The sequence below is a fragment of the Plodia interpunctella genome, chromosome 23 (assembly GCF_027563975.2).
Source record: "Plodia interpunctella isolate USDA-ARS_2022_Savannah chromosome 23, ilPloInte3.2, whole genome shotgun sequence".
Classification (NCBI taxonomy): Eukaryota; Metazoa; Arthropoda; class Insecta; order Lepidoptera; family Pyralidae; genus Plodia; species Plodia interpunctella.
This window is the reverse complement of record NC_071316.1, coordinates 1,608,352-1,632,702: the sequence shown is the minus strand read 5'-3', so window position 1 is coordinate 1,632,702 and position 24,351 is coordinate 1,608,352. Positions and strand designations below refer to the sequence as shown.

Genomic DNA, 24,351 nt, shown 5'->3' with positions numbered 1-24,351 from the left:
AGTGAAAATGACATATCCGAATTCGGGATCTCAATCCGACTCCCGCGCCACGATGTACCGCGTGACGCACATCACTATTTGACCTTTCTGCTTTCTCTATACATACAATCTATAGAACAGCTGCATTCGCTCCGCACAAAGGCAGAACTGCAATACTAGCGCTATATTGATACATATTTATAAAAATAAAAATTTAGTTCTCTGATTAGGCTTGGAGTAGTTTTTCTTCGTTTTGTCCCTCTCTCTCTCTCTCTTTTCAGTATTTGACATTGAAAGAACGAGACAATACAAACCGAATTCCGAATTCCGAGGCCAATCAGAGAATAACGTTTTTATCAATAAGGGAGTAAGGATGAAAGCTACGCGTAACCTCCTCCTATATTCAGTGGGCGTTTCCTACAACCATGGACGAAATAAATAAAAATGAATGACAGAGTCGAACAAAAAAACGTACATCAGAAATTGAAAAAAAATCTGGCGCTAATTTTTAACCTGGAAGTACCTAAATTAAGTTGCGACATCTGTATTCATTAATACAAAAAGTTTATTCGTTAAGGAATAGTTCCACTAGATGGCGCTAGTTTAAATATCTACCTACTAGCTTCCAGTCCCACAGCGCCATCTAGACTGTCCTGACGATATTACTACAATAGACGAGTTGGCTCTGATGCATTCTGTATGACGTCGGAAGTAGATTGATTTCAATGATAATTTATCGATTCGATACACTCTCTGTCGCTCCTTTTATCTTTTTCGTCCATGCTACAACTTTGATCACTGGAAATCTGGTGGTTTAGGTGATGATGAGTGATAGTATCGAATGTGATGTGGTCTCAGTGGTCGTGTGGCTGGTCGCATACGGTGAGCGTGACGCTGGTGCCCGAGTGCTTGATGAGCGCCACCACCTCGGGGTGCGGCAGGTTGCGCACGGGCGTCCCGTTGATGGCCACGATCGTGTCCCCCACGTGCAGCAGGCCGCTTTGCGCTGCTGGGGAGTTGGGGATCACTTGACCTGGGGGAAGGGGGGGGAGACTTTTTATTTACAAGCTTTTATTTAACTTGCAACTTAACTATGGTATGTCCTTTATATCTATTCGGGTGCAATCTTGCAATTGAGCTGGAATTTAGTACACACGTTTAGTTTGAATGACAATGCGTTGATACTAATATTAAAAACACAAGAGATTTCAAAAAAACCTATAAGAATTCTATAAATTGTACGTAACCCTTTTCACGCGAGTTCAACTCACACTTGACCGATTTTTTTTTTAATAATTTGTTTCATATATAATGCAATACACCTAAAAAAAACAAATCACATTAAATACACATATCAATCAATTATGCTCGATTTTATTTATCACCCAACCAATCCTCCAATTTGGTTTGGTTGGGTCCTTTTAAAAATTCGATATGCTTTTTAAAAATTAAACCCGGGACCTCCAGACAACTCACCGATGGTGCTGGTGGCCTTGTTGGTGGAGGATATGACGACGAAGCCGAAGCCCTCCCCCTCGCTCCTGGTCACTGTGACGTCATAGGGCACCGACCAACCGCGCGCGTTGTCGTACTGCACGCCGCCGTACCTACGGAAATAGATTATTTTTAACTCCCGACGGAAAAGGAGCGATGTTATAAGTTTAACGTGTCTGTCTGTGCATTAGTGTTTTTTGTGTCATAGGTAATTTTATCCAGTGTTTTAGCCATATTTCATGAAAATCGGTTCAGGCATTCAAAAGTTGTAGCTAAATGAATATTGAAAGTCGAGGGTTTTTTAATTTGTATAATAAATAGTTATATTTATATCAATATATTATTATTTTATTTAAGTAATGTTATTGCGTTAATACATATACTAATTTATAATTGGCTATTTAGACTGATATGATAAAGCATTAAAAGCATTGGATATGATAGATGTAAAGCAATTAATAAACAAGCAATGTATCATTCATTTAGAACTATACAGATTAATTTGATTTGGACGTGGGTAGGGGACGTTTAAATGGCTGTTGATGATGATGATGTTGACGATGAGACAATATATGAGCACTGTCCCGGATAGACGGGGGCGCGGGTTCAATTCCCGCTCGATTCCAGAATTTTTTCATCTCATTATTATTTACAAAAATAAGTGAGTACTCACGCGGGCGGCGCGAGGGAGGCCGGCGGGTAGAGGGGCGCGGGGTGCACGATGCTGTAGGACGGCGGCTGCAGCGCCGGCTCCGCGCTGGACAAGGGTTTCATTTATCTTATTTTATTTGTAGTGTATGACAGAGAACGACACACGCCCTTCTATGTAGATCACCTAGATTACGTTATCTAGTTCTAGGATGAGTAATCTAGGTGATATACATAGAAGTTCTATGTAGATCACGTAGCTATACACAACAGCTTCAGACAATTACAAATTATCTTCATCTCTGGGTGGATGGCGTCCTAGTTTCGTTCCGGGTTGTGAAGCCGCGAAGCCCGGGGTCAGCTTAAAAACCCCTTTTTTTCCAGCTTTGTGGCTGATGATTTACGATCATTCATACTCCATACTAATATTATAAATACGAAAGTTTATGAGGATGTATGTTTCTTACTCCTTCACGCAAAATCTACTGAACGGTTTGTTATGAAATTTGATACACGGGTAGAATATAACCTGGAATAACACATATGGTAATTTTTATCCCGAATACTACCGAAGCGAAGCCCCGGGCGGCCGCTACTGGTTATGTGTATGTGTATAAAAGTATTTATGTGTGTACCTATGTTTGTTTGTTACTATTTCACGCAAAAACTACTAGACGGTATTGTACACGGGTAGAACCTGGAACCACGGGAGCTAAACCACGGGGCGCAGCTAGTTATTAATATGAAACATACGTGTGCATAGGTTGGTGGGCGTGGGGCGCCACCATGGCGGGCAGGCCTAGCGGTTGGATGTCCGCGCGGTTGTGACGAACTCCCAGCGTTACCTGGTTGAACAACTTTTATTATAATTCATGCAATAAATTTATTAATACTTTAAAATTTTTCATATATCCATACTATTATTATAAAGAGGTAAGCGTTTGTGAGTTTGTATGTTTGAGGCGGTTGATCTTCGAAATTACCGAACTGATTTCAAAAAAATTTTTACCATTAGTAAGGTACATTATCCAAGATTGCTATAGGCTATATTTATCTCAAAATTCCTACGGGAGCGAAGCACCGGGCAATATCTAGTCATTTATTAAATTGACTTTACCCCACAGTACAGATTAATTATATAAACAATTATATATATTTGACGACCTCGGTAGCGCGCGACGCGTATTGGTAATGTGCTTGCTTCTGAACCGAGAGGTCCCGGGTTCGATCCCCGGTCGGGTCATGATGGAAAATGATCTTTTTCTGATTGGCTCGGGTCTTGGTTGTTTATTTATATATGTATATGTTATAAAATATAGTATCGTTGAGTTAGTATCCCATAACACAAGTCTCGACCTTACTTTGGGGCTAGCTTAATCTGTGTGATTTGTTCTAATATATTTATTTATTTATTAAAGTCTGAAAGTAAAATTAATTATTGTCTTTTATTGTAATAACAGCGCAGCTATGGACTGATTTTGGAAATGATTCCTTCATTATGAAAATTTACGGATCGTAATGACAGCGCGGCCGCAGCGTCAAAACGCTTTGAGAACGACCCATTGTAAATATGAACTTATATGTTGCGTCCACTATCTCAGTTGACTTGGTAAGTGATACCTGTGAGACCGGTGAATATTTGACATTAATATTATTCTACTCAACTCTAGTTTATATACTATTATTAATAATGACAAGGTCGTTGCATCCTGTAGTTACACGAAAATGGAGTATGAAAATAGCGGCCGGCCCTAAGGCATAAGGAGGAGAGAGTTGACTGACATGTCCGCGCGCGGCGGCGCGACAGACGCGCGCGACGGCGGCGGCGTGCGACGCGCCGCTGAGCGGGGCGCCGTCCACTGACGTCAGCAGGTCGCCGGCGCGCAGCAGCCCGTCCGCGGGACCTCCTGGTGTATTTATTTATTTCATTACATTTATATGTACCACATTTTATGCAATAAAAATTGTTCATTCGTTCCTTCCATTCATATATTCATAGATCACCGGCTAAACGGATAATGTAATAACAAAAATACCAACTAACAGCCATTTACATATAATAAATTTATAGTGGATCATTCTCACCAGTTCCACTGGCGAATAGTTCCATGTAACAAGTGAGATTTTATTTCTCAGTAATTTCAAAGTCAATGGAACTACTGAGAAAAAAAAATCTTATTTGTTTCATGGAACTATTTGCCAACGGAACTGGTGAGAATGATCCATTTTAATCAAACGTATTTAAAAACCACCGCATCAAAATTAGCTATCAAATAAAAAAGACCGCATTCAAATCAATTCACTTGTCAATGAGATACGGTGCCGCGTACACAGATAGACAGACTGACGGATACACTTAATTGTCACTAAAAATAATTATTTTATATCAATCAATATTTTTTTGGTCTCATCAAAGTATATAGGGTTACAGGTTTTTTATCATATTAAAAAAAAAAACAATCTAATTTGCGATTCTACACATTTTAACTCTATGTAATAACCAATCAACACGAGACTGTACAATAGCGTCATGTGGCAGAATCGAAGGTACATTTAACGTTTTATAAAAACGACATTAAAACAAAAAAAAAGGAAAAAACCTGTTTTTATTACGTTAGACAAAAGTCGTAGAACAAAAGATGTTAGTCTCTATGTAACTTATGCTACTTTGGAAGGTTATGCGTTAGATACCAGTAACCCTGTATATTTGAATTTATATGTTAAGTCCAAAAATAATGAAACTAATCAAATTAAAATTATACTAAAAATTATAAGAACTTTTTCTTCTTCATAGTCGTATTCCACATGGCTGAGGGTCGTGGTCATTACGTGGAATGAAACACACACAACAACTTTCTTGGCATTAGAAAATGGAGTGATTTGCCATTGCCTTCTCCATTTCATACACAAGTTAATAATCAACCAGTGTGCAGGTTCCCTCACGATGTTTTCCTTCACCGGATAGTAGATAAATACTTATATGAATCAAATATATTCATGGTTTTTGACATAAACTCTGTGATTATCATACGAGTTTTATATAAATTTTTGTGTTTTTCATTAGACATTAGAAGTGTCCTTGCGTAGCAGTACCCGGCACGACGAGCCCCACGGCGACGCGGCTGCCGTCCTCGAGGCCGCCGACGATGCGGAAGCCGAAGCCCGCGGCGCCGCGTGCCAGCCGCACCGCCACGTCGGCTGCGGGGTCCGCCGCGCCGCCCACCGACACCTGCAGTTGTTTCTTTGTTTGCAACGCGATAACTTGCGACCCGTAACTCTAATATATTGTCCTCGAGGTCGAGGTCTAAGTTCGCGGCGAACGACTAGTATCATAATCATCATCTGCAGCGCTCCGTGACCCACTGCTGGGCATAGGCCTCCTTCCGTCTCCGCCGACCATCCTGTCCTGGGTCATCCCCATACAGTTGTTGCCAGCAATTTCCTTTACATCATCGACAAGTATATATGTATTAAACTAACTTTTGCCTGAAATTTCGCCCGCGTCGATATCCCATAGAAACAGTTAATTTTTCCAAGATGAAAGATGTGAAAACCTATTGTCCTTCTCCATACTTCAAACTACATGTATGCAAAATTTCAAGATAATTGGTCGAATAGATAAAACATGAAAGGGTATATATTATGGGTTATATATTAATTAAAATTAGGATATTGAATACAATATTGACATTACTTTTCCTTTTTATAATATGCTTTTTCCCACATTACGTGAAATCAACACTCCTAATTTTTTGGCGCCAAAAATGTCCTTCAAGTTTTTCAGGTCGGATGAATTTTCTTTGAGGCTAAATTTCGCAGATATCTTTTTACGAAATTACTATCTGTACATAAAACAAAACTAGAAGTAGGCTTTGTCTATACATAGGGGGATATTAAAGAAAAATAATTATGGGAAGTCTTTATGGAACAAATATAAACCAAATTTTTTTTTGTGTTCGTCTTTATGTTTGTCACGCATCACACAAAAACTACTGAATTAAATTTGATGCGATTTTTACTGTTACATACCGGAAGGTCTAACTTAACATCTGGTATAAGTTTCAACACGAAGTTTCATTTGAATTACAAGTTAAAAAAATGTTAAGGAAAATAAAATTAATTCGTTTAGTATCATTTTCGCGTTCAAGTTATTCCACGCGTCTCCAAATAGACGCACATCTAGCTCAGGATTTCGAATCAAAGCAATATAAACCTCGGAAACACCCAGGGTCTGCACGAATAAAGATTGCTAATATACCACCAGATATTCAGAAAGCAATATATCTTATTTTAGAAGACTCTGGAGCGAGGACTCTGTACCAAGAAAGTGAAAAACTAAGCAACTATATCCGCTCGAGGCTGTTGCCGCCTGAAGATGACGACATACGTATAAAAGCTGCCAAAATCCATACCAGTGTTTCACAGCAGGTTTTGTCGAAAATAAATAATAAAATAACGACGCCAGAGGAAGAAGACATGTACAACAAACGTATAAACACATCAGTATTTAATATTTTGAAGAAAAATGTGTACAGATGGGGAAACATTTCATATGATAAATCAACATGTTTGCAATATTTAATGGCAAGAGCTGCTCCTGAATATGCTATTCTAGTACGCGTACTTGATGAAATTAAAAAAAAAGATGAAAATTTTAAACCAAGAAGTTTTTTCGACTTTGGTTCTGGAGTGGCATCAGGAACTTGGGCAGTGAACACATTTTGGAAGGGAGACATTTATGAATACTTTTGTGTAGACACATCACAAAATATGCACGATTTAGCTAGACTGATACTTTGTAGTGGGAAAGATAATGTTGAAATGTCATACAAAGGATACTTCCAGCGACAATTTCTTCCAGCGTCTACAAATTTGAAATATGACATAGTATTATCTGCGTTTTCCCTGTTTGAAATGCCTGATATGAAAACAAGGTTAGAAACAATACAAAAACTGTGGAATAAAACTGAAAACTATTTAGTAATTGTTGAACACGGATCAAATGCAGGATTTAGAGTTGTCAATGAAGCTAGAGAGTTTGTTCTCAACTTGCCCAAAGAAAAGAAATCCAGCAAACAAGTTAATAATACTCAGAATGGTTATGCATTCTCTCCATGTCCTAACGATAATGTATGTCCACGATACTTAGAACAAGAAACACCTTATTTTTTGATGAAGTATGAAACTTTACAGTTTCCGTCAAAGTCAGAAATTTCTGCTGATGTATTTTCTTATGTAATCTTAAGGAAAGGTGTTCGTCCGTCTAATGACCCTCAGTGGCCCAGAGTTGTTCGAGCGCTTATAGTGAGATCTGGTCACACTATTTGTAAACTTTGTATGGCTAAAGGGGAACTAAAAGAAGTCATATTTTCCAAATCGAAACATGATCAGATAACATATAGATGTGCTAGATCTAGTAACTGGGGTGACGAGTTGCCTTTAAAATAAATTTTCTTTATTAAAACGATAAGTAGCTTAGAACGCAAGATATCGTTAATAATAAGTTATAACTGGACACACGTAATAAACGCGAGCAAAGCTGTAGGTAAAAATTAGTATTTAATAACCTGTGGATAATTAGCGACGTAGACTCCAGGCTGAGCCATGGAATCAGAGTCTAGACACGACGATGGTGAGTGCATTCGACGCGATGGCGAACCGGGGCCCAACCTGAAATTACATATTATATATTACTAGATGTCCAGGGCTTCGCTCCCGTGGGAATTTTGAGATAAAATATAGCCTATAGCAATGGATAATGTAACTTTCAAATGGTGAAATAATTTTTGTAACCGTTTCGGTAGTTTCAGAGATCACCCGCCTCAAACATATAAACTCACAAACACTTACCTCTTTATAACAATAGTATAGATTTCTGGTTTGTATATGTAAATAAATGAACAACGCTCAACAGCCCACACTACGCACTAAGCTTGTATCGCGGGTCCGATGGACACAAACACAGAAACAGACATAACACACCCAGAACCACAGACAATCTATGAAAAAGTACTAAATATTTGCCCGCGCTGAGAATCGAACCCGGGACCTCCAGATATCGGGCGCGCACGACGAGCCTCATATAGCCACATGCCACATTGCTCCGTCGTGCTATGTTGATTTTGACACTGACGTGCGTTGACGTAAGTCGAATCTAGATACAATTTCTGCGTTGTCCGTCGACGGATAACAACGTGACGGAGCGCAACGGAGCAATGGGGCAAGGCCCTATGTAACCACCCACTTTCACCCACGCCACGACCATAATGATTCGATTTACGATGTTGGTGCATAATCTACTATTTTTGTTTCCCAAAAAATTTTACCTCATAGGAGAGCCTTTGATCCTGCCGTTGGAGGAGTGGTTGGAGGGAGAGTGAGTCTGCAGCCGTGAGGGAGAGTGAGCCAGCAGCCTCTCTGTAGCGCTGGCGGTCGAAGGTGATTGGCTGCGGAGGCGACCTGATGGACAATACGGTGCTAGTTGAAACATAGTCAAAAAAATATACAAGTTTATTTGTTAGCTACAAATTCAAAAAACCCCGACTTTCCATATTCATTTCGCTACAACTTTTAAACGGCTGAACCGATTTTGATATCCAAATATATCTAAGAACCACCGTATAAAAAATTGCTATCAAACAAAAAAACTGCATCCAAATCAGTGCACCCATTGATGAGCTACGGTGCCACATACACAGACAGACAGACACACTTAGCAAACTTATAACACCCCTCTTTTTGCGTCGGGGGTCAAAAACAAAGTCCTATAATTGACATTACCACAGTACAGATTATTTAACGTCAGATAGTAAAACTAATACTCGTTTTTGTTAAAATTTGGAAATTGTAATGACAGCACGGCCTCAGCGGTCGAAATGCTCTGAGAAACACCCAAGGGCCGCGTAATGACAGATTCACGGATTGACAGGTCAATCTCGAATTGAATAATAAAATGATAATAAGGATTGTAAATAACAATAATAATTGATAACAATAACATTCTTTGTTTGTCTGTATAAACCAACATAAATATAAAAAGCTAGTAATATTGTTGTTAACAAAATTATTTGTCAGGATAAATCAACATACATTTTCAAAAACTGAAATCTACAGTAAAATGGTGGACGATGGATCCTTTTAACAATACATAATATAAACAAATACAAATATTACTTACTATACTAATGAGAAAGTAACTCCGTCTTTAAATCAAAATTTGTCATTTTACTCATCGGTCATATCGCAAACCTGTCATTTTGCTAATCTGACTTTTTACTATTCTGATCATTTGTGACAAATTACTAATAACTGAGGATTTGCATCTGTCATATTTGCATTCTGACGTTCTTGGCTCAAACCCACCCATTTACATACGTATCGGCATAAAAAAATTAGCTTTTACCTGTAGAATGAGAAGGGGAGTGTGGCCCCATCCTGCTGGCGGTAGGTGACTGGTGGTGCCCGCCCATTGCCGCTGTGGTCGGAGAATGCAACAACCCGTCTTCTGGGAACCCTAACAAATTATTATAATTAGGGCCCCGTTTCACCACTTTCTAATAAATTATATTGTAATCTGCCAGATGAACTAACTACCAGAAAACTACCAGACGTTTAACGCTATCTATTAGATATGTGCCAAATGACATTATCAGATATATTATCAGCAAGTGAAACAGCCTTTTAATAAAATAAACTAAGCCGTCGGAACGGATTTCGTCGTGTCGATATTAAAACAATTCAATTTTCTATCTCTATGCATTCTTGTAGAAAAGGATCTTGACAGATGGACAGACGGACAAAGGATTGATCCTATATGAACACAAATTTACCTTTTGAGATACGGAACCCTAAAAATCTAAAGTAGAACTAACCTCCATTATCACTGCTGTCAGCGACACTGGCATTCCCTCTCCAATAAGCAGCACTCATGTCCACGTGAACAGTAGGTGTGGGCACCTCCCCCCAATTTCCATTCCATCTCTCCCCGTTCCCGTCCCAAGTGACCCCGTTATTCTCATCCCATTTCTGACCATTTTCTTCCCACTTCTGACCGTTGTGATCCCACTTCTGACCGTTATGATCCCACTTTTGTCCGCTCTGGTCCCATTTCTGTCCGTTCTGGTCCCACTTTTGAGCGCTCTCGGCCCAGTTTCGGATGTTGTTGGAGTTGTCCACCCAAGTTTCTCTTTCTTGCCATTGATTCCCGTTCTGTTGTTCCGACCAGGGGACGACCTGTAAAATTAATAATAAGAAAAATGTTCACATGGTATGATTAAAGTGTTAATTTGACATGTGTATGGACTGGAATTTGGAAGAACCAACAAAGCTAAATAGACGACGTACGTAACCACATGAAATAGAAGATTTTCCATTCAAAATCTCGGCACAATCAATCCGAATTAATCTCATACGATGTGGCAGAGTGACGAGAAACAAATTTTAATAAAACAAGGGATCAACCTCTATCTCTTATCTAAGCGTTTTCTCGGTTCCTTCCTCAGCCGTTGAGCGTCGGAGCCGGTAGAGTTTATAATCAATTACCTGTTGTTTATTGTCGGGTTCCGTCCAAGCGACCGCCGGCAGAGTGAGTCGTCCGCCGGGAGTGCTGCTGCGGCGTCTGCGATCGATCAGGCTCTCCCTTTCTCGCCCTTTATGTTCTGGCACCGCGTACGTAGCTTCCACTGGAATTCACGAAACGTCCTTACATTATTATAAGACAAAGTCCTCTGCCGCGTCTAAACTAAAAAACTACTTACGGCACGGATTTTCATGCGGTTTTTATAAATATGGTTATGGTGTGGTTCCTTAGGAAAGTTTAGCTGTATAATTTATTACGTTTCTACACGAGCGAAGCCGGGATTGGCCGCTAGTTCTTACTAATTGACTACTCTCCAACTAGTCCAAACAGATATTTTTTTTCTAATGTCACAAATTTAATACACGAGTAGGATTTGAACCCCATAGGGTTCGAATCCTACTCTTCTTATATTTAGGTCTGAAAACTACATACCGGAATCCATTCCGTTGAGCCGATCGCGCAAGTTGTCTTCCTGCGCAAGCGCAGGATTCCTCAGTTGTTCCGCTGTTGGCGTCTTACTCCTGCCCAGTTGACTGTTGCTCACTGCTAAATAAAACGAGCACACTACAATACAAAACCTGCACTCTCTTAAAAAGTAGTTACAAACATGAAAGTTAAAATAGAAGTTTATGTTAGAAAAATAAACAGAAAACGTAGCATTTCGGGTTGACACGCCGTAACGCCTGAGGGTCAGCTTATAAAGTGAAATGGCAGTTAAAATTTTGAAGATTTTACACCTGTGATTTCACAACCGGCCGCCTGCTTAACACAAACCCTCTATGGGAATGCTATTGTTGCCTATTAGCTATCAAAGTTTTTATCCCGTTGTCGCTCGAATGTGTTCTTGATGTCATATTTTATTCGAGTCGCCTAAAGACATCCGACACGACTTTTAAGACTGTCAATGCATGCACTGTAATGAGCAAACCAGTGTACACGAACCAGAGGGCGGCGGCAGCCGGGAGGCGGAGCGGCTGCGCGGCCCGCTGAGATCGCGGCGCCGCACGCGCAGCTTTGTCTCCTGCAGCGCTGGGCACTCCTTCAGCACCTGGGTGAGGCAGTGGTATTTACAATACACTAATTACTGAATCCGTAACAGTCTGCTTTTGAAAAGAACTGTACAATCCAAAATAAAAAATCACTAATTTCTATGATTGTCCCTGATTCCTTATACAGCAGAAAACCGCAGAAGAGAGCTGCTACTCAATCACTCGCGCGGTCGACGTAGTCTAGCTGGGAATCCAAGCACACCTAGTTTTATTATCCGTCATGGTCTGATGACGTTTGTATTTGGTTTCGGTATTGGAGTAAGCATAGCTATGACCTCTCCATTCCACTTAATGGTGTTAACAAATCAGTTACATCTATATATATATATAACGCAAGAGTTTTATTATATATATATATATATATATATATATATATATATATATATATATATATATATATATATATATATATATATAGAAAGAGTTATATTATATATATATATAATATAACTCTTTCGTTACTGATTGACAGACAGACAATGCACAGCCGAAACTACTGGGCGTAGGAAGCTGAAATTTGGTGTGTAGGTTCCTAGGACAGTGTAGGGGAGCACTAAGAACGGATTTTTACTCGCATACGAAGTTGTGAACAAAAGCTAGTCCTATATTAGTGGATATATAAATATACTGAAACATTTCTTAAACAATTTTAACATATGGTAGTGGTTATCAATTACTTGTACGACGTGCTGGTGCGGCGAGTGTCTGACATCAACGTCTCCTATTTGCAGAAGCAGATCCCCCTCTCTGAGACCGGCGCAACGACTTCTGTCCAACACCTGCGAACAATACATCAATGTCAAAGTTGTGGAATGTCAAGATATCCATCGCAGGTAGCTTTGAACCAATCTAGCCGTTAAAAAAAAATGAAAAAATGTTAATTAAAAATATTATTTGTGGCCATGTAATTTCTGCCTTAATGTTTGCGAAAATTGCGTTTCATTGTATGGATTTTATTGAACTTATACAGTAAATATTATGCACTATTATTTATATATTATGATAGTATCAATATAATAGTGTTACTTTTATTTATTTATAGATACGTATATTATATGATAGTTTGTTTCGTGGGATGATAGCATGTTCTCCATTGAAATTTGCATACCCATAGCCGGTGACACATGTAGAATTAATCTTTCTTTTAACATCACACGTTTTTACAAATAAATGACCTTTTTGTAATTGATTTAAGCAAATGAAGGTATTTTTCTTTCAGATTTTTTAATAAAACTATAACAGACATACATATAAAAGTCGATAAACAAGATGGCGGGTCGATAGAGAAGTTAGAGCGCGATTGGCAAACTGCCCAGTTGGAAAACCAAACAAGAGGTCCAGCAGTGGGGCAAGGTTTAGAAGGATTAAGAAAGTAATATAAGTATAGTTATAGTATAAAAATACCTATAAGAAGACCATTATATATGATAATTTCTTAGTAATTGTTGTTGTAAACCATTATATATGATAATTCTTAGTAATATTTTACACGTAAATAACGTATACTTATAAATGTAGTATTTAAATAAAAAGTAAATCAAAATAAGTGATCAATATATATTCGTACTGTTACAGAATTCAAATAACTTGTTATTTTTTTGTCATTGCAATACCAAATGGAATGGTCAACATTAGTTGATAAATCCAGCCAGTCAGGACACAGAACTCATTAAACTGTCATTGCAATACCAAATGGAATGGTCAACATTAGTCGATAAATCCAGCCAGTCAGGACACAAAACTCATTAAACTGTCATTGCAATACCAAATGGAATGGTCAACATTAGTTGATAAATCCAGCCAGTCAGGACACAGAACTCATTAAACTGTCATTGCAATACCAAATGGAATGGTCAACATTAGTTGATAAATCCAGCCAGTCAGGACACAGAACTCATTAAACTGTCATTGCAATACCAAATGGAATGGTCAACATTAGTTGATAAATCCAGCCAGTCAGGACACAGAACTCATTAAACTGTCCACTCTGTATAGACAGACAGCAATTAGACAAATCCCCTTACCTTCTTGACCTTCTGTCCGTGCACGCTGTCGGCGATGGTGAATCCGAAGCCCGCGGCGCCGCGACGTAGCGTCAGCAGCAGTTCGCGACCTGCCTCACTATTATTTCTCGGGTGTTCTGAAAACGAACCATTTTTTAAAATACCTACTAGCTTTTGCCCGCGAGTTAGCCCGCCTTTATTTCGTGCGTACGCTCCTAATATATTATTGTCAATATCTCTGATTCTAAGCAACGTATCGCGATTAAACCTATACCAGATTTTAAGTAAGACTATCCGCTATACAACTGTGAAAATCACATCAAATTCCAACCAGTAGTTTTTGCGGTTTGCGCGAACATACACATCCCACTTACAGTTTTATTATAACAATAGATATAATTTAGAGAAAAGCAAATGTTGTTAAGTATGGTAATGCTAATGAACTAGGGATGCCGACGACCGTGCGAAGTGATGACGAAAAAGTAGGAAAGCGAGCCCTGGGCTCCGACGCTCAACGGGTGAGGTATAAACCGGGAAAACACTTAGATCATAGAGAACAGGTATAAGAGCAGGAATAATAAACATACAGCATGTTTTGTTTATGTTTTGGTGTTACAACTTGCCTCGCATATTATGTATTGCTACGTTACTATATAGTATGTTGGAAACTGTTGTGTACACCAATAAATACATAAGAATCTTAAGGAGTCAGACGATATTCCTACGATAACTTACACTTTATGTATATGTGGGTAAGCAATTATACGGACAATATCCTTACTAAATATATTATAAAACAAAGTCTACTGCAGCGTCTGTCTGTCTGTTCGCGATAAACTCAAAACTACTGCACGGATTTTCATGCGGTTTTCTCCAATAGATAGAGTGATTCCTGAGGAAGGTTTAGGTGTATAATTTATTATATTTTACCCGAGCAAAGCCGGGACGAGTCGCTAGTTAAATATAATACTGTTACACGTAAAAGTACAAGGACGTCACGATAATTAACTATAGCATGAATCTAAATGGTAATAGCATTTTATATTTTTCAATACACATATATTTATCTTAAAAAGCTACAAACTACAAATAAAAGAATATACTGGTTATAGCACAGATTATCTAAACTGGAGTAATGTATTAATTTAAAAAAGGACTAAAGGAGATGAAACATTTAACAAGTTTATTTGTTAGACAAATTAGAAAACCCCCGACTTTCAATATTCATTTATCTAAAACTTTTGAACGGCTGAACAGATTTTCTTGAAACATGCCTAAGAACACACGGGATAAAATTATCCATGACACAAAAAAAAAAAAACTAAACGAAAATCGGTTCATCCGTTTGGGAGCTACGACGCTACAGACAGATACACAGACACGTTAAACTTATAACACCCATCTTTTTGCGTCGGGGCTTAAAAAATAGGTTGATACGATGTCTCACCCACATAACAGCAGCATAATGATGCAAGCATCGCTGTTCCGTAAACATAACATTAGATTAACAAAAAGGAAAACATACAAATTAATAATACATAGAATGTATGGGCAATAGGATGATGTACTTATATAGTTAAAATTAATAGTTTAAGCCCCAAATGACATTATATAATACCATAGTTTTTTTATGTAGCTCTCAGATCCCACTGCTGGGCAAAAGCCTCCCCTGTTTGTTTCTAACCACTTCTATTATCCATACATAACACAAGTCTCGAACTTACTTTGGGGCTAGCTCAATCTGTGTGATTTGTCCTAATATTTATTTATACCATACCATAATTTACCATAATTATTTATTATTTATTTATACCATAGTATCAGTATAATATAATATCGTTCGGGACTTGACAAAGATATTATCTTATAGAATAATAAACAAATTATGGGTAAACTTCATAACTGTCTCCACTATAACTCCAAAATTTGTACAAGTGTTGTCACTTGTACAAATTTTGGAGTTATAGTATATATTCAAAGTGCGAAAGTTTATTCACTATAGTATTGTTACTATAGTGAATAAACTTTCGCACTTTGAATACACAACTTTGTATGTATACATACATTATATTAACGGGACTTAGCAGGAACCTTTTTTTATTTAACGTTGCTGACCTTTCAACGACCAAATAATAAAGAATAAATAAAAAAGATTCGTGCTAAATCCCATTAATGTGGCCGTCCAAATCAAAAGGGACGTTATGTCGCCCGGCACTTACGCCATTATTGCCGTTGTTTCGTATTCCAACAACGGCAAGAAAGACCTAAGTGCCGGCCTCCATAAGGTCCCCTTTAATTTGGACGACCACATATATGTAGTTATGTGACAATACCGCTGACCAGCTAAGTTAGTAAGTTGAGATAAGGGTCAAATTTATCTGTACCAGAATATATGTGATATAGATGGCGCTAGTTACCTTCGGCTAGAGACAGTAGGTGCTCAGCTGAGGCACAGCGAGGATGAGAATTGGCTGATGGTAGCTCGTCCAGGTCTAACGACCGGTACATCATGCGTCGCTGGTCAAGAGTTGTTGTTACAGATAGTACAGTGGGCAGATAAACCTGACGTGTGTACATGATATAGATGGCGCTAGTTACCTGTGGCTAGAGACAGCAGGTGGTCGGCTGAGGCACAGCGAGGCTGAGAATTGGCTGAAGGTAGCTCGTCCAGGTCGAAGGAACGAGACATCATCCGCCGCTGGTCCGAGGTGTGTGGTGTAGTGGGCGAAGTGTCGGTTTCGTCGTGTCCAGGGTTCGGCGATTCGTTCGGCGAGTCTAGGTTGAATCTGAAATGGTTTGAAACAACATTTCAGATCTTGTGTTCCATTTGTGACAAAAGAAATATTTTTGATAAAATCCATAGCTATCTATCAGTCACATATCTGAACGCGTCAAAAGAATTGAGCTTTAAAAATACTATGAAAACTGAGCTTTAAAAATACTATCTGGTAATGAAGGCCATTCTCTCAATTAATTTTTCTCATGTTCGCTAGCTATAAAACGCTAATTTATGAATCTCAATTTTCTCACTGTCAAACAATGAAACTGTCGTACAAGTATGGCTATTAATATTTGTTTTAAGTAAATTATTGACGTCAACATTCAATTATGACGATTTTTTTTGTGTTAACGGCCCATCGTTCGCCAAAACGATGATTTTGCCAACGTCAAGGTTGGTAATAACACGTGCAGTAAAAAGGATAATAGAATAATACTTAAACGTTATAATATCAATACTGTAACACGGTTTTCAGGCGGACGTTCAGTGTGTAACCTAAAATATGATTATAATGTAATATTATACATTATTAAAAGAGCATTATACATTATTATTATACATTATTATATATAATCATTCGAATAAAAATATTTTTAATTATGACTTTTCAGTTTAGTGACTAAAGAGATCATGTAAAGTGGAATACCTCGTTCGTAGCGCTCTGGTGAGGTGCTGCATAGCGACGGCGTCGGAGCTCGCGGGGGTTGTGGCGTCCACCGCCCGGGTGCTCAGCACCCGGGTGTTGGGGTCTTCGGAGTCGAACGATAGGGGGTAACCTGTAATTGTATATAGCACTGCAAATGCGAGGTTTGTATAGCTTTTAGAAATTCACATTCCATAATAAGGAGTCCTCCTGGTCTGTCTGTATGAATGCGATAAACTGAAAGTTAAGCAACTAAGTTAAAGCATACTTTAAGTTAAAATATGTTTTGTCTTTTTCTGTCAATGTAAAGTGCGAAAGTGAGATCCTAACTAATAATGCGAAAATAAGTTTGTTACCTCTTTATGCTCATCTACTCGAACAATCTTCTTGAAATTTTGCACACATGTAGTTTGAAGTATGGAGAAAGACATAGGGTACCTTTCATCCCAAATAACTGTTTCCGTGGGAAATTTGCGCGGGCGAAGCCGCTGTTAATATCTTTATGCTCATCTACTCGAACAATCTTCTTGAAATTTTGCACACATGTAATTTGAAGTATGGAGAAAGACATAGGGTACCTTTCATCCCAAATAACTGTTTCCGTGGGAAATTTGCGCGGGCGAAGCCGCTGTTAATATCTTTATGCTCATCTACTCGAACAATCTTCTTGAAATTTTGCACACATGTAGTTTGAAGTATGGAGAAAGACATAGGGTACATTTCATCCCAAATAACTGTTTCCGTGGGAAATTTGCGCGGGCGAAGCCGCTGTTAAAATCTAGTGACAAAAAACCATTTTGCGTCATGGTACTAACCTCTAACAAGATGAAGTGTGACGTTCGTTCCAGGTGTAATAGACTGGAATATCTGGGCGACCTGCGCGTGGGACAGACCCCGCACGCCACGGTTGCCCACGCCCACTAACACATCGCCCGGTCGCAGTGCACCTAGAACAAGAATTTTGAATGAACAAAATTTCTATAAAAAGATAAATCTTTTCAAGACATTTTGATAGATTTGTAATACATGTAACACATGTTTTTAATTTATTTTCTTCATCTTTTTCGCCCGGAATTTTTCCGCCACATTATTATTTTCAAATTTTTGATAGATCTTATCGGTTGTGTTATTGCTGACAGAACAACACTGCCGGCAACTTTGTTCCATTACAGTGATAATATTCCGACGCTAAAATAATTTGCATTTGCATTGCATAAGCATAGGGTTTACCTAACATAGCAATTTATTTTATTATTTAATAACTGTTTAGTCTGTAGCTTTTTTTTATGTCACTAAATAGAAAAAAAATATGTTTTTATTATATTGAAAAGTAGTTATATTGAAAATTACTATAATTATGAAAGATTTGTTAATTTCGCGACCAAGGCAATGAAAAAATGAACTTTCATTACAATTTTTAAAAATTTAACAAAGAAAAAAAAAATAGTTTTAAAATGTGACTTTAAAATAATTAATCTATACTGTGGTAATGTTAATTTTATGAATTATAGCACGGCCGCAGCGGTCGAAACACGCCGAGAACCATCATTTCGGTAATTTTCACCTCTAACAGCAATACCTACTTGGTTATTGCTTACCATCGATCCAAGCAGGGCTGTGCGGCACGATGCTCCGTATTTGAAGGTATCCCTCGGTCTCTGGAATGCCTTCAGCCCCGATCAAGGTAAAGCCCAAACCCTAAAACATCAACCAAAACATCTTTGTACAAAAACATTATATATTGTTATGAAACCTTGTTATGAAACCTTTACTTTCTCTTTTTTTCTTTTACCGAACTTTGTCGAACAGCTTCATCCTAATCCTAACTACTATTATAAATACGAAAGTAAGTTTGTTTGTTACCTCTTCACGCTAACTACTCAACCAATCTTCTTGAAATTTTGCATACATAAAGTATGGAGAAGAACATACCTACTAGGGTACCTTTATCCTGTAAAAATTACTGTTCCCATGGAAAAAACACGCGGGCGAAGCCGCGAGCAAAAGCTAAAGTAATTATTAGAAGCCTTTATTGCTGTCTTTTTTTTTTCTTTTACATTTATCTTTCTTAAACATTATTTTGTCGAACCGCTTGTTGCCACCCACTGCTCCCTCCCTCACAGAGAGCAACAATAATATTACAAGACATGACCAAATACCCCAAAGTAAACACACTATACTTCCATTTCAATATGTCACGTGATTAAGACTGTACCAACCTACACACTAGCGCAACCATTTTTATCTATTTCTAGCTTAATTCATAGCGAAACGTAAAAAAAATACGCCAGATTATGCTACACAAAAGGATTTTATTATATATATTATATACTAGTTTCCCATTATAAATGTAGTCACAATTTAGGAAACACCACCGTACATGGTCAAAAAGGTACATATTATATTTTATTCAAACAAAAAGCCCTTCAGTATTATAACAACAGTTTTATTTTCTAAAAAAACTATCGAATGCATCTAACTGACTCTGTCTACAGATTTAGCGGCAACCTCGACCTTATTGACATGTGAACATAATCCTCTCAACTGAGCAACTAGGTCACTCTCGGCATAACATACCGAATTACCGAAGCTACAGAAAAGTGGCGTGTGATCCTGCTATGGAATAGGATTATCCCGTGAAATTCGTAGGACAGATAACAGTTGATGTAAAAAAATAAACTTTACAAATTCGGCTGTAATTTTACAAACCAGTTGCCTGCCTGACGTCAACCCTCTTTGGCAATGCTGTTGCTGCCTTGGTGTAAAAAAAAAACTTTAACAACTCTGCTGTGTTTTTACAACCACCTGCCTGACTGACGTCAACCAAAATCTTCGGCAATGCTGTTGTTGCCTATGAAGGCTGTGAATTTAGTCATCCCGGCTGCTTCCCAGCCATAAAGCGTCAGAGCCCAGGTTGGTACTTCTGTACTTCAGGTACTTGCTAATTTACCTGTGTCCCCTTAGTAAGTGTGAGGCTAAATCTCTCCCCGCGCAGCTCCCCCGTGGTCGGGGGGCCGTTAGCTTGGTTGCTGCCGCCATTTTCTGCTGCCAATTTCTCGGCTGAAATAAATTAAATTTTTATAAGGCGGCCTCTATAGACGGCTAATCATGTTGTATCCCACTGCTGGGGAAAGGCTATTGTGAAATATTAATTAACAAAATGCAATACAACTATGTATATGCATAGAAATTATATGCATACTATGCATAGACATTAACTGTCTCATCTCTACGTGTTCATTCAGGGCCAAAAAAAAATCTTAAAATTTTGAAGATTCTGCTTTGATTTTACAACCGGCCACCTGTCTGACGTCAACCCTCCTATGGAATGCTATTGTTGCCTATTAGCTGCCTAAGCTATGTCCCTTAGTCGCCTCGTACGACATCGACGGGAGGAAATGGAGTATGTAATAAGATATTATCTGTATATCTAACGTAACTTATAATAAAGTTCCCCACAATATCACACGTTAGATATATGTATATGACTGTATACATATTATGTTTATCTATTTTACTTGTAAATAAGCCGCAAATCTTTGTACCATGGACACTTTCTTGTAATTTACACATACAATATTCATGTATATACGGAGCAATTTTTTTTCAGCCATTTGCATGCATTACTGAATTTGCATATCGAGCAATGCATTAAGATTTCTCTCAGTAAATTTTGATGAACGTGATTTTTTTATGGCGCCATATAACTTGAGCTAATTCGCTAAGTCGATACGCCAATTCCTAGAATACTATTACCACTGATTACCACAATAGCATATGTTAATTAAACCCCGACGACAGGAAGGGGAGCTATAAGTGTAACGCTTCTCTGTATACCTAACTAATATTATAAATGTGAAAGTAAGTTCGTTTGTTACCTCTTCACACCATGTCTATTCAATCGATCTTCTTGAAATTTTCCATGCATGTATTTTGAACTATAGAGAGGGACATATTTCATCCCAGAAAAATAACTGTTCCCTGAGCTAAGCCACGGGCAAAAATCTATATTTGATCTGTTTTTGTTTTTAAAGAGCATTTAATCGAGTGTTCTTAGCTATGTTTGGAAAATGTGTGTTCAGCCATTTGGTGAGATGATGACAGCAACTTGAGAGTATCTTAAATTTTTAATTTAAGTAGTTTTTATAATATGTAATAATTACATATTATGTTTTATATATATATTATTTATTAAAACTTTATTTACCAAGATAGTACAAAGGATGGACTTAATCCTAAAAGCATTCCCTACCAGTCAACCTTCGAGAATAACAGAAAGATGAAAATTACCTCTGAGCCTTCTTGCCTGCAGCACAGGATTCTCATATTGTGTTCTTCTGTTAATATGGTCAACATAGTAGGATCCATACCGCTCGTCGGTAACCCTTTCCCATCCGTAAGGCAGCTCATCTTCCCCGCATTCGCCCAGGGAATGTTTCCGGAACCGAGCCAGTCTTGGGTCCAGCCAATGAGAAGTGCCAGTGTTGTAGCTGTACCAAAAGGTAGCGTCAGTTCCAGTTTCATGCATTATGTAATCCTACTTTATCTTCGTAGTCATAATCCTCATGACTGAGGGTAGAGCTCTTAACCACTGCTTCAAATGTTACATACCAAATAATAATATAAGGGCAAATGAATGAGTGCAAGAGCAAATTATTTAATTTTATATGTTGCTTGAAATAAAGGAATTACTATAATTTATTATTATAGTTAATACAATCTGGAAGCAACTAGTTAATGTAGTTATTAATCAATGAAAATCACAGAATTTTTTATTATTATTTTTCTGTACATAACAATCTTAATATAATATTTTTTTAAATAATATTACAATATGGATGTCCCTCAGCACCAATTATTTATGAGCAGTGCGAGGAAACTTTATTTTCATGACACTAAGCAGGTCTTGATGAAATTTTGTCAATAATAGTTAGCTGTATGAGGGACACTTTGTAAAAATCAACATCATGCTTAAGCATGCAGCTGTATGTACTTAAGTATACAGGAAACAAAACAGTCAAAATCATTGCATTTAGAAAGCATACATAGCATTTGACGACCTCGGTGGCACAGTGGTAAAGTGTTTGCCTCTGAACCGAGAGGTCCCGGGTTCGATCCCCGGTCGGGTCATGATGGAAAATGATCTTTTTCTGATTGGCCCGGGTCTTGGATGTTTATCTATATATGTATTTGTTATAAAATATAGTATCGTTGAGTTAGTATCCCATAACACAAGTTTCGAACTTACTTTGGGGCTAGCTCAATCTGTGTGATTTGTCCTAATATTTATTTATTTATATTTATTATTTATTTATTTAGAAAGCATAAAACTTCAATCCACAAAAATGAAATAATTAATTGTGGTGGAATCCTGAAAACATAACACTACTTTTTCGGACAGTTGTGTAAAAATTAAAAGATTTGTAACAACTTCACAAGGAATTATGTAACACACCAAAACAGGTTTTAGTTCTCATACAATTATTAACAATTAGAGAGGATTCGCATAGACATGCTAACAAGCGAAAATGAATTATTTTTGCTAACAAAGACTTTAGAAACCACTTTCACAAGGTGTTGAGGGGCAGTTTGAGTAACAAGAGAGCTTTGTTTTCAGTTTTTGGCACACTTTTTAATAGTAACAGAGGTTAGTATTATCTTCAAATAGGTTCTTAGTTTGTGAAACTATACCATAATTGTATCAAATGGTGAAGTACAGCACATTCATTTACCAATGTGCTGTATTTGCAATTTTCTCTTTATCTACTTTTAATAAAGTTTCCTAATTACTATTAGATTTTTCAGATAAAAGTTTCCTGTAAGCCAAAAACAACAAGTACAAATTCAATAGTGTTTTAGAAGTATGAAACAACAGAGGTTGCTTGTTAGAATATGATAGCACATACTTTGATTTTTAATTATATAGTAATTTGTTACATTTGTAACACTTATCCACTTTATTTAGGTCACTTTTTGACTAACAAACCTTACCTACTGAATGATGAAACAGTTATCTTTTCTAAAGCCAATTGAAACTTTACTTACAAGACATTCATATTTAATAAATCTGTATAATTATTATTATTATTACATATAGTGATTGAAGTTAAATTATGATAAAATAAGACTTTGAACTGAAATTTAATTACAGGTAAGTGAGGTAACTTACTCAATAAAGTATGCTTCACCAGACGGGGTAAATGCCTTCTCCCACATTGGAGGCAAAGATCCTAGCTTGAATTCATCATCATCTTCAATCTTGTGGTTTGGGTCCACTACTCTGACACCAGCCACAGAGCCGCCTATGGTTCCAGCAGTTCCAGAACTATGTGTTGAAATACCGGCAGACGATAATCTGTCTGAATCCATTGAGTTTTGGGCCATTTCAACGAAACAGCACTCACAAAAGTTCCGAAAACAACCAATTTTACCGCCACTTTCAAGTTTCAAATAGAGAACTTTATCACTTCACATCACAGACAATACTGATAATTTTTCTTGAATCCTTTTGTATTGTCATCGGCCAGGAATTCCACAAAAACAAAACAATATCTGCACGACCACTTATGAGTCATTTCGGGTTTGACGACGCTTTTTTAACAGTTTTACCATTTTACCTGCTCGCCACTAGCAAGTACGTACGTAATAACTAACAGGATTGGTTTCCCGTCAAACCATGTCATAATCACAGTGCGCTCAACTCATTGCAGTAATCTGCATTGATGCAGGTGCATCGTACGTAACTCGTAACCGTAACGAACTTTACGTTGATAATGAAAACACTCATTTCCCACATTCTAACGCCAGTTGTAACGGTAATAAGATAAGGCGAATACGAATTCAATAATAAAGTGAATATTTATGACACTTTCTCACATAACAGGTAAATAGTTGAACTTCTTGAAAGTAGGGTGCAGCAACAAGTGAATTACTAACACACATCCACCCACGGCACCTACAGCTGTTTGTTTATAGATACCTACTTAAATAGCTAATTACTGAAAAAGGTCGTAAGTTTCATTAAATTACACGCACAAATAACAAATAATGCATTATTAATACTTGTGTAACTGACTTTATGAACACGTACTTATATATTTTCTTATTTCTTTATGAAATTTTAGTTTTAAAGTCACAGTAAAAACACTGACTGCACACGCCAACCTAACCGAACCACT

The 24,351-nt window shown here is 37.7% G+C and overlaps 2 protein-coding genes across 4 annotated transcripts; one reads left to right on the top strand and one right to left on the bottom strand.

The window, feature by feature from the left end:
• Positions 1-184: 184 nt before the first annotated feature.
• Positions 185-24,351, bottom strand: Magi (magi). Of its 3 annotated transcripts, none has more exons than XM_053762908.1 (22): positions 23,343-24,351; positions 21,464-21,663; positions 20,124-20,233; positions 18,772-18,871; positions 17,989-18,120; positions 17,177-17,306; positions 16,350-16,537; positions 13,773-13,888; positions 12,426-12,527; positions 11,642-11,747; positions 11,132-11,245; positions 10,663-10,802; positions 9,993-10,353; positions 9,524-9,634; positions 8,448-8,580; positions 7,689-7,791; positions 5,215-5,350; positions 3,904-4,028; positions 2,875-2,966; positions 2,147-2,230; positions 1,456-1,586; positions 185-1,012 (listed from the first exon to the last, which is right to left on the bottom strand). In XM_053762908.1, exons 1-22 carry the CDS (start codon positions 23,555-23,557, stop codon positions 834-836), a joined length of 3,108 nt encoding a protein of 1,035 aa, XP_053618883.1. In that variant the 5' UTR covers positions 23,558-24,351; the 3' UTR covers positions 185-833. The 3 variants fall into 3 exon arrangements, with proteins under 3 accessions (XP_053618883.1, XP_053618884.1, XP_053618885.1); XM_053762909.1 differs by having other exon boundaries at positions 11,132-11,242; XM_053762910.1 differs by lacking the exons at positions 185-1,012; positions 1,456-1,586; positions 2,147-2,230; positions 2,875-2,966 and adding an exon at positions 3,781-3,839 and having other exon boundaries at positions 3,877-4,028.
• LOC128680106 (methyltransferase-like protein 17, mitochondrial) lies at positions 6,220-7,605 on the top strand. Its single transcript, XM_053762911.2, has one exon. The coding sequence runs from the start codon at positions 6,220-6,222 to the stop codon at positions 7,567-7,569; it is 1,350 nt and encodes a 449-aa protein (XP_053618886.1). The 3' UTR covers positions 7,570-7,605.

What these genes read in the sequence shown, in the direction of transcription:
- LOC128680106 (XM_053762911.2), top strand. Translation starts at nt 6,220, where the DNA reads ATGTTAAGGAAAATAAAATTAATTCGTTTAGTATCATTTTCGCGTTCA.
- Magi (XM_053762908.1), bottom strand. Translation starts at nt 23,557, where the DNA reads ATGGCCCAAAACTCAATGGATTCAGACAGATTATCGTCTGCCGGTATT. An exon ending in GGTGAAGCATACTTTATTGA is followed by an intron (nt 21,664 to 23,342) that starts GTAAGTTACCTC and finishes CTTTTGGTACAG; the next exon opens with CTACAACACTGGCACTTCTC. An exon ending in CAGCCCTGCTTGGATCGATG is followed by an intron (nt 18,121 to 18,771) that starts GTAAGCAATAAC and finishes TTCTTGTTCTAG; the next exon opens with GTGCACTGCGACCGGGCGAT.